This window comes from Poecilia formosa, unplaced genomic scaffold (assembly GCF_000485575.1).
Source record: "Poecilia formosa unplaced genomic scaffold, Poecilia_formosa-5.1.2 Scaffold134, whole genome shotgun sequence".
In the NCBI taxonomy this organism is placed as follows: Eukaryota; Metazoa; Chordata; class Actinopteri; order Cyprinodontiformes; family Poeciliidae; genus Poecilia; species Poecilia formosa.
This window is the reverse complement of record NW_006800073.1, coordinates 643,977-658,432: the sequence shown is the minus strand read 5'-3', so window position 1 is coordinate 658,432 and position 14,456 is coordinate 643,977. Positions and strand designations below refer to the sequence as shown.

General features: G+C 37.5%; 2 protein-coding genes across 3 annotated transcripts in view; one reads left to right on the top strand and one right to left on the bottom strand.

Moving 5' to 3' along the window:
- LOC103144947 (tripartite motif-containing protein 16) overlaps positions 1-2,469 on the top strand; it is a 9,440-nt gene extending 6,971 nt beyond the window's left edge. For both annotated transcript variants that reach the window (XM_007562133.2, XM_016676451.1), the window contains exons 4-5: positions 292-431; positions 1,323-2,469. In XM_007562133.2, coding sequence (XP_007562195.1) covers positions 292-431; positions 1,323-1,727 — 545 coding nt within the window. In that variant the 3' untranslated portion in view covers positions 1,728-2,469. The remainder of the gene's footprint in view (positions 1-291; positions 432-1,322) is intronic.
- A 2,021-nt stretch (positions 2,470-4,490) lies between these two features.
- The window catches only part of akt1s1 (AKT1 substrate 1 (proline-rich)), a 16,312-nt gene continuing 6,346 nt past the window's right edge, over positions 4,491-14,456 (bottom strand). The window contains exons 2-6 of the mRNA XM_016676450.1: positions 11,982-12,647; positions 10,684-10,948; positions 9,484-9,567; positions 9,228-9,403; positions 4,491-6,577 (exon numbers count right to left, since the gene is read on the bottom strand). Coding sequence (XP_016531936.1) covers positions 6,440-6,577; positions 9,228-9,403; positions 9,484-9,567; positions 10,684-10,948; positions 11,982-12,374 — 1,056 coding nt within the window. The 5' untranslated portion in view covers positions 12,375-12,647 and the 3' untranslated portion in view covers positions 4,491-6,439. The remainder of the gene's footprint in view (positions 6,578-9,227; positions 9,404-9,483; positions 9,568-10,683; positions 10,949-11,981; positions 12,648-14,456) is intronic.

Below are 14,456 nucleotides of genomic sequence, written 5' to 3'. Positions count from 1 at the left end.
GAGTCTAGTCCATCACCTAGCAACCCCAGTCGAGTCTAGTCCATCACCTAGCAACCCCAGTCGAGTCTAGTCCATCACCTAGCAACCCCAGTCGAGTCTAGTCCATCACCTAGCAAACCAAGCAAGGTTGCTAGGCATCTTGTCCAGCTTGTCTGCTGGAAAAGCAAGTGTTTTGTTGTTGACTTACCATATGGGAACCACTTGCAGAATTCTTGTTGGTTGTGTCAGCTTTAAGAACCTCCATGGTTTTAGTCACATTTTCACATTTAAGTTCTTCTTCTACCTCCTCAGACTGGTTCCCCGTCTCTCTGGATGACAAAACAGCACAGAAGCTTCTGTGGATTTCTGAGGGCAGCAGCAAAGTGGCTCGCACCTCCGACGCAGTCTGCCCTTATCCCAACAGGCCTGAAAGATACCAGGACTCACCACAGGTAGGAGGCCTGGAACTCAAAGGTCGCAACATGGCGACACTCATTAACATGGTTTACGAAAGGCCATAATCAAACACCACTTCTATTTTGTTTAGTTTAGAGTTGCAGGCGCTACATGTAACATTGGTTTTAGATGCACTTTTCATGTGTGTCTTGTGAAATAAACACGTTTCCAAGACATCTAATATGTTGATGTGAGGAGCAGCCATGTTGGAATAAGTGAGGTTAGTCAACTTGCTCCCATTTTCCCAGCAGGAAATCAGACTTTGGAGGGAAGTTTCAGTTGATTTTTTCGATTGGGAAGTTGACAGAGCTCTGAAAAAATCCAGAGCTCTGAAAAAAGGGAGTGAATTTCAGTGAAAAATTAAAAGATTTGGAGATTAATCTAAATATTTCCTAGAAAAAACTTGGAATTTTCTGAGTTTCAAAAGTTGAAAATATCTGACTTTTAATTTAAAGCTTAAAATGTAAGTTTTTTTTATATTTTGGAGCTTTTCTAGTAACTTTTGAATGCTGGAAATGTTAACTTTTTTCTAGAAAATTTCTGAGATCAACCTGAAGATTTAAATTTTTTTTAGTTTCTGAAAGTCAAAAATCTTAAACTTTTGAAACTCAGAAATTTCCTAGTTTTTTTTAGAACAATTATTAGTTTTTTGTTTAGCAAAGTTTTTGCTTTTCAAACTGAGAAAATTTAAAGTTTTTTTTCTATAAATTTTTTGACTTTTGAAACTCAGAACTATCAAAGTTTTTTTCCAGAAAATGTTTCTAGAAAAGCTTCATCTAAAAGTTTCTGAGTTTTTTTGGCGTAAATTTTCTCTAGCTTTTTCTTTCCATCTGTAACGCCGTCGTAGAGCACAGCGCTGTGGGTTTCACGAATGTCTCCTGTTGCAGGTGCTGTGTAAGGAGGGCTTGATGGGCATCCGAGGCTACTGGGAGGTGGACTACGACGGCTGGGTGGTGGTCGGCGTGGTGGCGGAGAGTGCGCCCCGTAAAGGCCAGGAGGTGCCCTGCGGTCTCGGGGAGAACAAAGGCTCCTGGGGGGTCGGCTGGTCCGGTTCCTGCTACCAGGTCTGGCACAACGGTGAGAACATCGACATCCAGCTGCCGCCGTCCCGCACCATGGGCGTCTACGTCGACCTGCCGGCCGGCGTCATCTCCTTCCTGTCGGTGGAGGGAGACTCCGAGAAGGAGGTGCGGCTGATCCACAAGTACAAAGCCAAATTCGAAGAGAGAATTTTCCCCGGGTTTTGGATCGGAACAAATTCCTTCTGTCTTATCCGGAAAAAAGATCAGTGACACTTGAAAGGGATTTGTATGGAAGCCCATTCATGCCATGAATGACAAAACTAAAGCCCGCAGTAAGTCATAATTTTTGATATACTGGAGCAAACCAACAAAATTATGACATTAAAACTCAAAATTATGACTTTTATTCTCATAATTATGACTTTAAAACTCTAAATGATTACTTTTTTCTCATAATTTTCACTGAAACTCATAATTATGACTAAACCCCAAAATAACTGTTTTCATATAACCTTTATTCACAAAATTATGTCTTTTGTTCTCATGATTATGATTTAAAAACTTGTAAAATTAGGAGTTTTAACTTGTAGAAATTTAACTTGTAAAATTATGAACTTTAAAGTCGTCATTTTACATGACTTTTTATTTTTGTTTTCATGATTATAAAACTCTAAACTTTGTCTCCCTGTCTGGGTTTTATTTTTTGGTTCATGGCAGAAATGAGCTTCTGTATATTGTGGGTATGGGGCAGCAGTAGTTTTACCAGGAAGTGTTCATTTAAGTGTGATTGGAGAAAAAAAACGAGCTTTGAAGTACAACTGAAGACATGTTGGCAGTTTTTTTTTCTCTGAATGCATAAAAACACCTTCAGATTTTCATTTGTTTTTGTTAATTTAAGTTAAGCAAGGTAAAGTTGGGTGTTTTTATTACTTTGATCCTGTTTAATTGTCCTCAGTGTAGTCAATAAAGTATTCTTCTTCACTATGCCAGTATGAAGTCGACACTCAACTGACTTTTTTTGTGTATTGGAATGAGGGCAGACATGCAACTTTAACGATGACAAGAAAACAAAGACCATCACTAATATTTGGGTAAAAGTTCCTCAGTAAGTTGCCTTTCACCGACATATTTCCTAAAGAAATCAACACACTTCTGGTATATTTCCTACCAATCATTCAGACAGATTTTGGTACCTAAAGCTGTGTTTTGGGTGAAATGTTTGCTCAATAGCTGATTTTGTTTGTCATCTTCTGATTTAAGTTATGAATATGTGCAATTCAATGCCCACCAATAGAATAGAATTGATATTTAATTGGAAAAATTAACTGCAATGCATTGATGAATCAATAATTACCTACAGATTGCCGAGCGGGAAATTGGAAAGGTAGGCCCAGATACCACGGTCCTAGCAAGTACTAGCTAAAAACAGTGCTAGCGAGTGTTAGCTAATAACAGTGCTAGCGAGTGCTAGCTAATAATACAGTGCTAGCTAATAACACAGTGCTAACAAGTGTTAGCTATAACACAGGGCTAGCGAGTGTTAGCTAATAACACAATGCTAGTGAGTGTTAGCTAATAACACAGTGCTAGTGAGTATTAGCTAACACGCTATCCGTAACCAGAAAAAGAAAAAAACTACCTTTCAAACCAGCGCTGCCTTCTTTCCGCTCACTTTGAGTCCTCTGCATTTCAACCACCGTTTTAGTTTCCTCACACTTTGCTTCTGTATCAACGAATATTGAAAAGAAGCTCCCTGGACATCCTCATCTTCCAATGTTCAGATGTCGCCGTTCTGTTTGTGCCGTTCGGGTAACAATGACGACATTTGTAAGGAGCGCCTTTAGGGCCGCTGTAGGTATAATAGTGGTACATTGCTGCCAAAAATCTCAAAAAAAAAATTTGAGAGGAAAAAATGTGAACATTTCTGACTTTCAAAAGTCAAATGTTTTCAACTTTTTTTAATAAAAACTTTCCAACTTTAATGATGACAATCTAAAAAATTTTACTTTTGAAACTTTCCTTGTTTTATTGTTTTTCTCTGAGATGGCCATAATATGCCTTTTTATTGGTAGACTACCCAAGTGATGAATAACTGATCAAATTTGATTTAAAAATGTACAAATTCTAGTATTTTAAAGACTAACATTTTGAAAACTACAAATTTAATTTCTTCATAAAACCTTTTAAACCAATACTTGCATGTTGGTGCATGTTAGAACAGGCTAAAGAACTTCCTGCAAACAGGAAGAACAGAATATAATGTTTACTGTATATTCACATAATGTTTAAATGTATTAACAAGAGGTCCCTCTGTAACATAATGTGTGTTTCTGGTGTGTTTTTTCTTCGTCATGAGAAGTTACTCGCAGTGGGTAACTAGAAATTTGACTCAAATGAGAGTAGCAATTCTTCAAAATATTAAAAAGTGAAGCAAAACTGAGCTATTCCTAAAAACATATTTTTCCAAAAAGTTACTGAAATTAATCTATTTGCTAACTATGTTTGGCTACAAGTGAAAAATCATAAGTAACACAAATAAAGGCTTGAGAACATCAGTCTGGGTGTAATTTGTGATACTTATATTAATATATTCATGCCTGAGTAAACTTCAGACACTTCGTTGATTTTTCTTTCTTTTGCTGCGTTACCGCCCTCTAGTGGCCATTAAAAAATAACACCCAGAGCCGTTTATTCTTGGTGTTGCTCCTTTATTTGAAACATAAAAGGATTTAACGGAACATTTATGTTTGAAATATCCGAGATGTTAACTTTTTAGCACATCTCTCATCCTTTCTCTCGCAAACAAAGTCACTTTCCCTTCCATTCAGGCATTTTAACAACACATCCAGAGCAAATGGGGAAAAAGAAAAAAATCATTACCATCCCCCTGGAACATGAAGTCGATTTACAATCATCCCATCAATCAGTCATTCATTGGTGAAATAAAAAAATAGGCATGTAATGAGAAGGTGCTGGTGTCCTCTGCTCACATTTACAAAAAAAGCGACAAGCTTCGTGTTAAAATCCGTTTTGTTTTTTACTCTGTTACATAAACCGATGACGGTGAGCCAGTTGGTCTCCGTATTTGGAAACAAATTAACCAAATTTTTTTCAATTTATTACAACGTACACTTCCCATTTCTTCAAAGCAGACATGTTGAATTTAGGAGTAAAACTTTAATTTGAGGTGAAATTAAAGTTTATGAATTGCATAAGCCTGGACTTTAAGATCATTGTGAGAGAAATGTTAGAACAGACCTGATTTTTTAAACGTTTATTAGGCAGCAAACCTTAAAGCTGCACGCTTGGCTGCATTCTTCTTCTTCTTCCAGATCTTGCAAAAACATTCCAGATTGCACCCTGATTGTACCGACATTAGAAAATCGATCTAAAATTTAAGTTTCTGCAGAATAAGAAGTAGCTCTTCCACCTTTTGTAGATCATTTGAATCAACCAGGGTTGAAAAATACTGACAAAACCACCAAAATACTCGCTTAGTGTTCAGAAACCCATCATAGCACGTGGCTAAAGCTTAACAGTTACCTAATGTGTTAGCACGCATATGAACGCAAAAGCAGCAACTTCTAATTTCTGAGTGAAGTTTTAGTGTTGGAGGCAAAATTCACCTGATCTTCACCACTAACTGATCCGTCTGAGGTAAATCTAAGAGACGAAGCATCACTTTGGATTATTACACGGCAAATCTGGGAGTCAGAAAGTGATGATGTGGACAATCCTGAGTAGGGCTGGGCGGTAAATACCTACTCTAAAAATAAATACTAAAAATAAAACATTTTGTTGCTTTTTTTCCAAAATAAGTGGATTTTATTTTACTGATTCCTTCTGAGTTGTATGATGAATTATCAGGGCCAGGCTATGAGAATTTTTGCTTAATTATGAGAATAAAATCATAATATTAGCAGAATAAAAACTCAATTTTACCAGAACGACGTTTTAAAATAACAAGAAAAAGTCGTTTTATTAAGAAAAAAGCTTTTAGGGTTAAGATGTAATGTGAGTAACTCTGTTAGTGTGATTCTTATTTCCAAATAGTCGTTTGCGTCGTTTAAAAGTCCCAATACTGATGATAATTTAAATGATGTGTTAAAAATGAATTATTTACACATCTGCTCAGCATTCCTCATTTTAATTTTGTTACTTTTTGTGTCACAATTTTCATAAAATTGCTATTTTATTCGACTCTATTCTTAAATATTATGACTATATTCTCATAATTTAAAAGAAAAATATAAATCGAATCCTAGCCTGGGTCTAAAACACAAGATGGCGGCCTCGTGTGTGCTGACATCACTCGTAAGTATGGAAACCCAACGAACGCAATGGCGGGAAAAAAAAAAAAGAAGAAAAATTCAGATTAAATCTTCTAAAGCCAGAAATTTGATTGATAAAATCGATTTATCGTCCAGCCCTGATCCCGAAGTGATAAGAAGTCGAACACAAGCAGGACTTCGCCTCTGAAACATTTTTTATGTTTCCATGAAGATTTCCCACCTGTTGCTACTTAAACCAACACGTGTCTGTTGACTATCAAAGATCTCTGACATCACCGGTAATCTGACCAATCAGCTCCTCCTGTCTGAGCTGCTCGGTCCGGTCTGAACGTGGCGCCGCTCGGTCCGGTTCGAACTAACGCGGCGATGCTCGGTCCGGTCTGAACGTGGCGCCGCTCGGTCCGGTCCGAACTAACGCGGTGATGCTCGGTGCGGTCCGAACGCGGCGATGCTCGGTCCGGTCCGGTCTGAACGCGGCGCCGCTCGGTCCGAATGCGTGAGACGTCGTTGGGGATAAATAGTGTTGAAGATGCCATTAGTGTTCGTAACATTTCTTCACGACCCTGTAAAGCAGTTAATTTTTTTAGTGACTGAAACGATAAACAGATTCGAGCTTTGACACTGATTCACACATTCCAGGCTTTTCTTGTTCTCCTCTCCGCCATGTTTTTTCCGCTCGCCGGCCGTCTCTCAGTGTTTGAGCGAGAAGTCGCCCGTGTTGAGGCGCGGCCGCGGCAGCGCGCCGAACATCTCCGTCCCGTCGGTGGCGCCGGGGACCAGCAGGGCCTTCATGCTGGCGGCGATGTGCTCCAGGTCGGCGCAGCCCGCCTGAAACACGCGATTAATCAATTAATTCAGTAACTGATTAATCAGTAACTGGAGTCTACACTCAAAAAAAGAACAAGTTAGAGCAGCCATTAAGATTCTATTTAAAAAATGCTCAGTTGTTGCACATTCAGCAACAAAATGTAAATTTTATTAATGAAAAAAAAAAGGAATTTAATTGTTTATTTGGATTTTTATGCATCTCAGGCTAAAATAAAAAAGGCAAAATGTGCCAATTTTCTTATCGTAAAAATAACAAAATGATTAATTACTTAATTGGATTAATCATGTTTAATCAATTATCGAAATAATAGTCAACAAATTCAGCAATCGATTAATCATTACTGAGTATACGGACTCAAATATGTATTATATTTTGATTTTTCATCAATTAATTAATCAATTAATCATCAAAAATAATGAAACCATTAATCAGATTGATTACTGAAATAATCGTCAACTAATTTAAATTTTAAAATGTATAGAATGTTAACTTTTTTTGTTAAAAAAGGAATTATTTGCATTTATAATTTATTTCCAATATTGCAAAAAACAGGCTAACATGCAAAAATATGTAGAACTTTCCGATATTTTTAATATGATTAATGGGCTAATCTGCAAAATAATGAAACAATTAACTGATTAATCAATTGTTGAAATAATCATAAACTATTTTAGTAGTCGATTAATCATTACTGGAGCATACAGACTCAAAAAAGGTCATTTTCTGAAAGAACAACATTCTCAGAGCAGAAATCGAATCATAACTGAAGACATTTAAGTTTGTTTATTTTAACTATTGACGCTACAGATGATCAATCGTTCAGGAAATCTAAGTTGTTGCAAATGAGGCAAAAAAAATGTTTATTTCAAAAAGGAACTGAATTGTCTATGTGCATTCTTATATATTCTAATATTGCATAAAAAATAAAAAATATGCAGAATGTGCTAAATTTTTTACCCAATTAATCATCAAAATAATCAAATGACTAATTAACCAGATTATGCAATTACAGAAATGATGGTAAGCTAATATAGTAACTGATTAATCGCTAAGCAGAGTATAGAGACTCAAAACAATTTAATATTCAGAGCAATTAAATTGTTTATTTGGTTTTAATGAAAATTCGGCAGAATGTGCCATCTTTTAAAAACAAACTGATAAGAAATAATCCTCAGAAGAATCAACAGAAATGAGCTTCGTGTTTCTGTTACCACATGTGGGTTGACCTTTTGAACTTTACGGTCACATGAGCAGCAGCAGTGGATGCTTGCAGCTGAATAGTGTCTTTGTCTTTAGAGGCATCGGCTTTAAAAACATTATTCTGCTACAGCTAAAGAAAACAGAAGATTTAACAGTGAGAGCGTCATTATATATCCAGGGTGTTCAAAGTAGGGCCTGCGGGCCGTTTACAGCCCATGGACTGATTTTATGCGGCCCCCAAGAAAAAAAAGAAATTTAAATTTTTTGGAGAATAATCGCTGCCAACGAAACAAAAGTTACGACAGAAAACACTGAGTCATAACTCTGCTCAGACTTTTGCTTTATTTCTCCTTCCTGGGGAAAAACCAGATCGTTAAGAAACATCAGAACTTGTTATGGTTGCAGTTTTCCTCTCATTTTGGAGGGATTTTAGTTTGTTTTAGAGTGTAATCGCTGTTCCAGCTGCACAACACTGAGCTTTCTCATTTATTCCTCCTCTGCAAAACTATGAAGTCGTTAGAAACATTAAAAACTTACATTTGCACCACATTTTTCCTCAGATTTTCAGTTATTTTAGAGCCTTACTGCTTCTAAACAAAAGCAACAACTTCAAAACATCGGGTCATAACGCCAGTCAGACTTCTTCTTTATTCCTCCACTGCAACGAGTCAAGTGTGATCTGCACTGCGTCCATGAAATAAATTAAAATGTGTCACTTTTCCGCAAAATTAAATTGATTTTGAGTCTAAGCTCTTCAACAGATCGACTGAAGTCTGTGTCCATCAAAATGTAAATAAAATTAAATTAGATTTATTCATAAATACCCAAGTAAAAGTAAAAAGTATTTGGTAAAAAGTCTACTGAAGTACTGAGAAACTGATCAAATGATCAATCATTAAATATTTAAAAAGTACATCATCAGACGGACCAAAATACAAAGTTAAGAGGAAATTTTGATATTTTAAGGACCAAATTACAATAATTCTTATAGCAACAATAAAATCAGGCAAAAGAAAAAAATTTCCAAATCAGAATCTTTCAATAAAAAACAAATTAAACTTTAACATAAACTGCAGGTGTGAGTCTGTGTCTGGTGAGTTTTTGGTTAAAACATGTTTGTTTTTATTCAGTCGGTAGAAAATCCAGAAATTTTACTCAAGTGAAAGTAAAAAGTACAGCGTAGTAGAAATTCTCCTAAAAGTACGTTTTGGTTTTTTTTTCCATAAAGTTACTTAAGTAAATGTAACTAGTTTCTGTTCTACTCTAGTTTTATCCAAGTAATAAATCAGAGACGTAACTTCATTAATTTAGCCTCGTTGTGTTTAGCAGCGTATTATTGTGATTTTATCCAGAACCTCAGAAGCTGCACAGAGCAGCTCTGGTTCATAAAAGCCTAAAGCTGAAAATGTTAAACCAGTTAAAAGTTTAAAAAGTTTTCTGGCGGCTCACCCGCTCTCCACTGTTGCTGTCTCCCGGAGCGGCTCTGCTGCTCTTGCAGCCCCACACGGGGACGGACACGGGCAGCGAGCGCGCCAGCGCCGTGGGGTGGGCGTGGCGCGACGAGAAGGCGTGCTGCCCCACGGCCAGGCCGCGCGGCGGCGGCGGGGCGTCCTCGCTCAGCGAGCCTGGCGCAGACAGGACGAAGAAGCAACGCTTGAGCCAAACTCGTACGTGATGAAGAAGAGCGGGGCGATGAATCTCTTACCGTCGGTGCTTTCCTCCTCTCCGTCGGACTCAAAGAACGGCTCACAGTCACGAGAAATAGAGTCCTCGTCCATGGAGAAAACGCCTAAAAACCGATTACAAATTTTAAAAAATTAGAGAAGCAACCAACAAAAACATATTTAGGGTAAACTATATAAAAAGTATCCAATAAAATTCTGACTTTTTAATATTTCACGTTCAGTTTTTCTACCCTTTTAAAGTCGTTTTGTTAAACGGTTCTACAGACTTTCTTTCAAACTATTCCTTTATACTTTTGTTCCTTTTTCACTCACTGAAAAAGGAGTTTAGAGTTTAGAGACACAAGAGCTGCGTTTCCATTACAAATGTGTGCAAAACTTTGTCAACATCAAAGTGTAATTAGGACATTTTAAGGCCTTAATTTTAGATAAGTGAATAAAACTTTTCAAATTACCCTGTTTTGCCTTTTTTCCCCCCAACACACTTTATCCTTCCACTCAACTTTCCATGAATATGTTTGGGTGGAGTTCTATGTCCTCCCAGATTCTTCAACATTAAGTTTTTCATGGCTTAACCTGCTGGTCACAATAACTAGTCACATTTAGTCAATTACATTTACTTGAAATGTAAAAAAAAAGTATTATACTACGCAACTCTAGTTTGTACGCTGCACATTTTACTTTTACTTGAGTAACTTTATTTTGAGGTTTCTCTACTTTGAGTAAAGTTTCTGTATTTTCTAGCCACTGAATGAAAAACAAACATGTTTTAACTAAAATTCACCAGACAGACACACCTGCAGCTTATCATAAAGTTTCATAAGTTTTTTATTTAAAGAAACTAATTTGGAAGAAAAACTTTTCACCTGATTTTTTTTTTTTACACAAATTATTGTCATTTTCAGTTTTAAAATACCAAAATTTCCACTTAACTTTATAGTTTGGTCCGTCTGATGATGTAATTTTTAAATATTAAGTCATTGATGATTTGATCAGTTACTCAGTACTAGAGGAAACTTTTTACTAAATACTTTTTCGCTCTAACCTGAGTAACATTTTCGGCTCCTCTGCTCCTGGCAGAGTGAAGGTCTGCACGCTTTAATCATAACCTCGAGTTTAATATTCAAATCTACTGAGAAAGTAACATTTTAGTTTTCTTTAATTCCTCCTGAAAGAAAGAAGATTTCCTTTCTCACAGGACTGAACTAAAACAATCTGCTCACCTGCACTTTCATTCCCGTATGGTCGTCTCTCGTCCATGTCTTCCTCCTCTTCCTCCGCCTCTTCTCCTTCCTCCTCCAGGTCCACGATGCCGGCTCTCTGTCTCCCTCGCTCCACCTCTGTGGCGCTCCGCTCCCGCTCCTGGTTGCCGTTCTGCCCGCCGCCCTGCTGGCTGGAGCCGTCAGGGCTGTAGATGGACGGATAGCTCTGGGAGAACAGTCTGTTGTTGGGGCTGACTCCGCCCACTACGCCGTCGCCTGTGAAGCTCTGCAGAGATTCAAACATGTTTTAAACGGGAACTTTGGATAAAAATGTGGAACATCTTCCTATTTACTAGGGATGCAAGTTGTCGATTAATTACTTTTCTCTTCTATCAAGAGGGACGAGTATCTTTCCATAACACAAAGAGGCTGCATTTTATTTTCATAATATGCTGAATTAAAAATAAATCAGCTGTATTAAAAACTGACTGAATAAACAGAAAATTGTTATTTTCTCACATTAATACACTTAAGACATATTTATAAAATAAAACAGGAACCTCTTAAGTTGCTGAATAGAAAAATAAAAGAATAAAACATGAAAACCGTTTATGGTTTTTCTACATATAAGAGTTTTTATTTCGTTCCTTTAAGCGCTTTAACTCACTCAAAGTCAATCTTGCATATTGGCGCCATGTTTTTTTCCCATCATCTTACTATTTTTCTGCGTTAACCCCCGTAACTTTGACAACAAATCTTTGTTGTTCATGATGAGAGAAATAAATATATTATGGAGTTTTTGAAAGAATAATTAGCTACGGAGGGGGAACAGATTACTTCAGACGGTTTAAATATTTCGTTCTCCCTCATAAATTTGGTAAATAAAGAGCAAATGTTCTCAAATTCTCAAGATACGTCGCTAATGTCGAACCGGCTAACTGTTATTGCATCAAAGTGTAACTACATCAAAAGGCTTCTGAAACCCTGGGTAGCAACAACACGCTTGTGAAACTAAAAATAAATAAGTTAATAAAAATCTGATGTGAGAGAAGTAAGCTAGCGAAACATTGCATAAAGGACATTTTTCATCCCAAACCAGACTTTGTTTGGGACGTTCTGGAATATTGCCGCCATCTTTGTTTATGTACCAACATATTATCTGCTTAAAGATAACCAGCACCGCCCTCTGCTGGATGGGGGTCAAACTACAACACTAAAAGACGTCACTAGTTAATAGACTGGAACTAATTTTAAACTAATAAACCATTAACCAATATTAATTTGTCAGTCAATTATTTACTTGAACCCCTACAACTTACCCCTCTGTATCCGGTGTCAGAGGTCAAATCAACCAGCAGCTTGCCTCCTTGCTCTCCTGCGCTTTGCCGCATGTGCTTCTGGGCCGTCAGCATGGACGTGGCGTGCAGCACGCCGATGTCGTCCACATAGCGGCGCGCCGACTCGGCTAGGAAGCCCTGACCCCACACCCTGTAGGAGAACTCACATTCCTTTGGAAAACCGGTGCCGCTTTCTCGCTTCTTCCCGACTTCACCTTCACCAGCCGTCAACCGGAACTTCTTGCAGGCCGTGAGGATGGCCAGGTCGCAGCCGGACTTTTGGCAATAGGCTTCCGCAGCGGAGAGTAGGGCCAACCAGCTCTCTTTGTGGTTGTCTGGGATCTCCGGCTCAGAGGAGTGGGTTACAGAGGCCATAATGGTGATCTTAGAGAATGGCCTGACAAAATAACTAACACTGAAAAACAACAAGGAACTTTGGATTTTAAACTAATTAGAAACGAACTGAAGTGCCAAACTGAATAAAATACTGAGTTTGGTTGCTGACTGATTTTACTTAAAGCTTCTTTGCTGGTGTTTCTGCTTGGCTGAAGGTAAAAATGTGAAATAATCAGGTATGGAGGCACACGGTGACTTAAAGATATGGTAGCTGGGAGGTGGTGAGAGCCAAGGGAGAGATGGAGATGATGCCTGGGAAAAAAAGAGAGAGAAAATATTCAGACACAAGTTTCACCCATTAATTTTGGAATTATTACGATTTATTTAAACTCTGGCTAAAATGATTAATCAGATTAGTTGTGATTAATCGATCATTTAAATAACTGGCAACAAATTTAGCAAACAATTAATCATGAACTGGAGTTTAGAGGCTTCATAAAAGGCAATTTTCTGAAAGAACAACATATTCAGGGTAGTTAAGTCAGAACTGTACAAAAAGAACCTGAATTTTGCATTTAAGATTAAATTTTAAAAAATTAAAAAAAACACTTTAGCAATGTCCAACACAAAACTCAAGAGGGATTATTCAAGCTTCATCCGGTTCAAATTGTGTGAAAAAAAATCTATTGTCTCTTTCTGTCAAATTATTAATGCCTTATTAAAAAAATAATTCAACAGATCAGCCCTTCACTGTAGTAATGCATCAAGCAGAAAGGATTTAGCTTTTCACATTTTGATGTTAGGAGGATTCTCTCTTTTAGCTGTAGATTCATTCTTTGCTAGACAGAAGGCCAGGCTTTCGGAATAATGATTACTTTAGTAATTGATTATTTTGACAATTAACTGAACAAAAGCTGACACATTCTTCATTAAACTACTTAAGGATTTTTTTATACAATATTAGAAATACATTAAAAGATGTAAATAGGGAAATAATCAAATTCCTTCTTCAATAAGAAAATAAATGTTTTATAGCATAAAATGCAATAAAAGAGTACTTATCTAGCATATTCGAACAGGTGAAGCAAAGCAATGCCATTTGAGGAGTTTTGGCCAAAACATTTACAGAGAGTGTTTTGATATTAAATACATAATGCACATATTTTGTACAGCTTTGCATTATTTACTGCTCTGAATATGTTTTTTCCAACATCAGGTCCGTTTTTTGCATCTCCAATTAATTGATTAGTAAATTAGTTGACAATTACTTCAATAATCGATTAATCTCGATTAGTACGCGCAAATCCAAGAAGACATGGACAAATCATGTCAACAACAGTGGTGTAATATTCAGCCACATTAAAGTCATAAGCTAGTTATGTATTTGAGCCCTTATTTACTATTTTTGGGATACGAGGAGTAGAGACTCAAGTTTAAGCTTTTTGATCGTTTAAGTTGTGATGTAGAAACCATTCAGTGTTTGTTTCTCTGTTGTGCAAACTATAACTATGGATCGGAACTCAGATATGTACAGTTAAACCTGCAGACACCAGTGTGTTGCTGTAACTGCTGCAGCGTCCTCCACCTTCACTTAGCAATGCTAACTGTAGCTCCTGCTAGCAGAGCCTCCGCTCCGTATGAATCCTTCCCACGGACAACGTTAACTCCGGTAAAACTGCACGCTTTGCGCTTATCATTGCGGCTGCGACCGCTGCTGCAGCAGCTGTTGTTGTTTATCTTGTTATTCAGTCCAATGTTGTGTGCAGCCAGCCTCCTGCTGCTGTTGAATCCGCATCTCTCCTCCTTTTTCAGGCTTTAAGAGCAGACCTGACTCGGCAGTAATGAGGTGGAAAGTAGGAGGAACACATCCACTTGCCTGTTCAGTTTCTTTCTTTGCCGCTGTCAGGTGTTAACCGAGTTTAATGAATGTTTTTACCCCACGCTTTCTGCCCTTCTCCCACGGTTTCTCTCCCTCAGCTAGCCTCGACACCAGCGGAGGAAAGCTAGGAGCCGGTGATGCTACAATATCCGGTTATCGATTTCAAAATAAAAGCAGATCTGCTAATAATAATAACCATAATCATAATAATAGGAAAATAACAACAGCAGCAACAACAACAA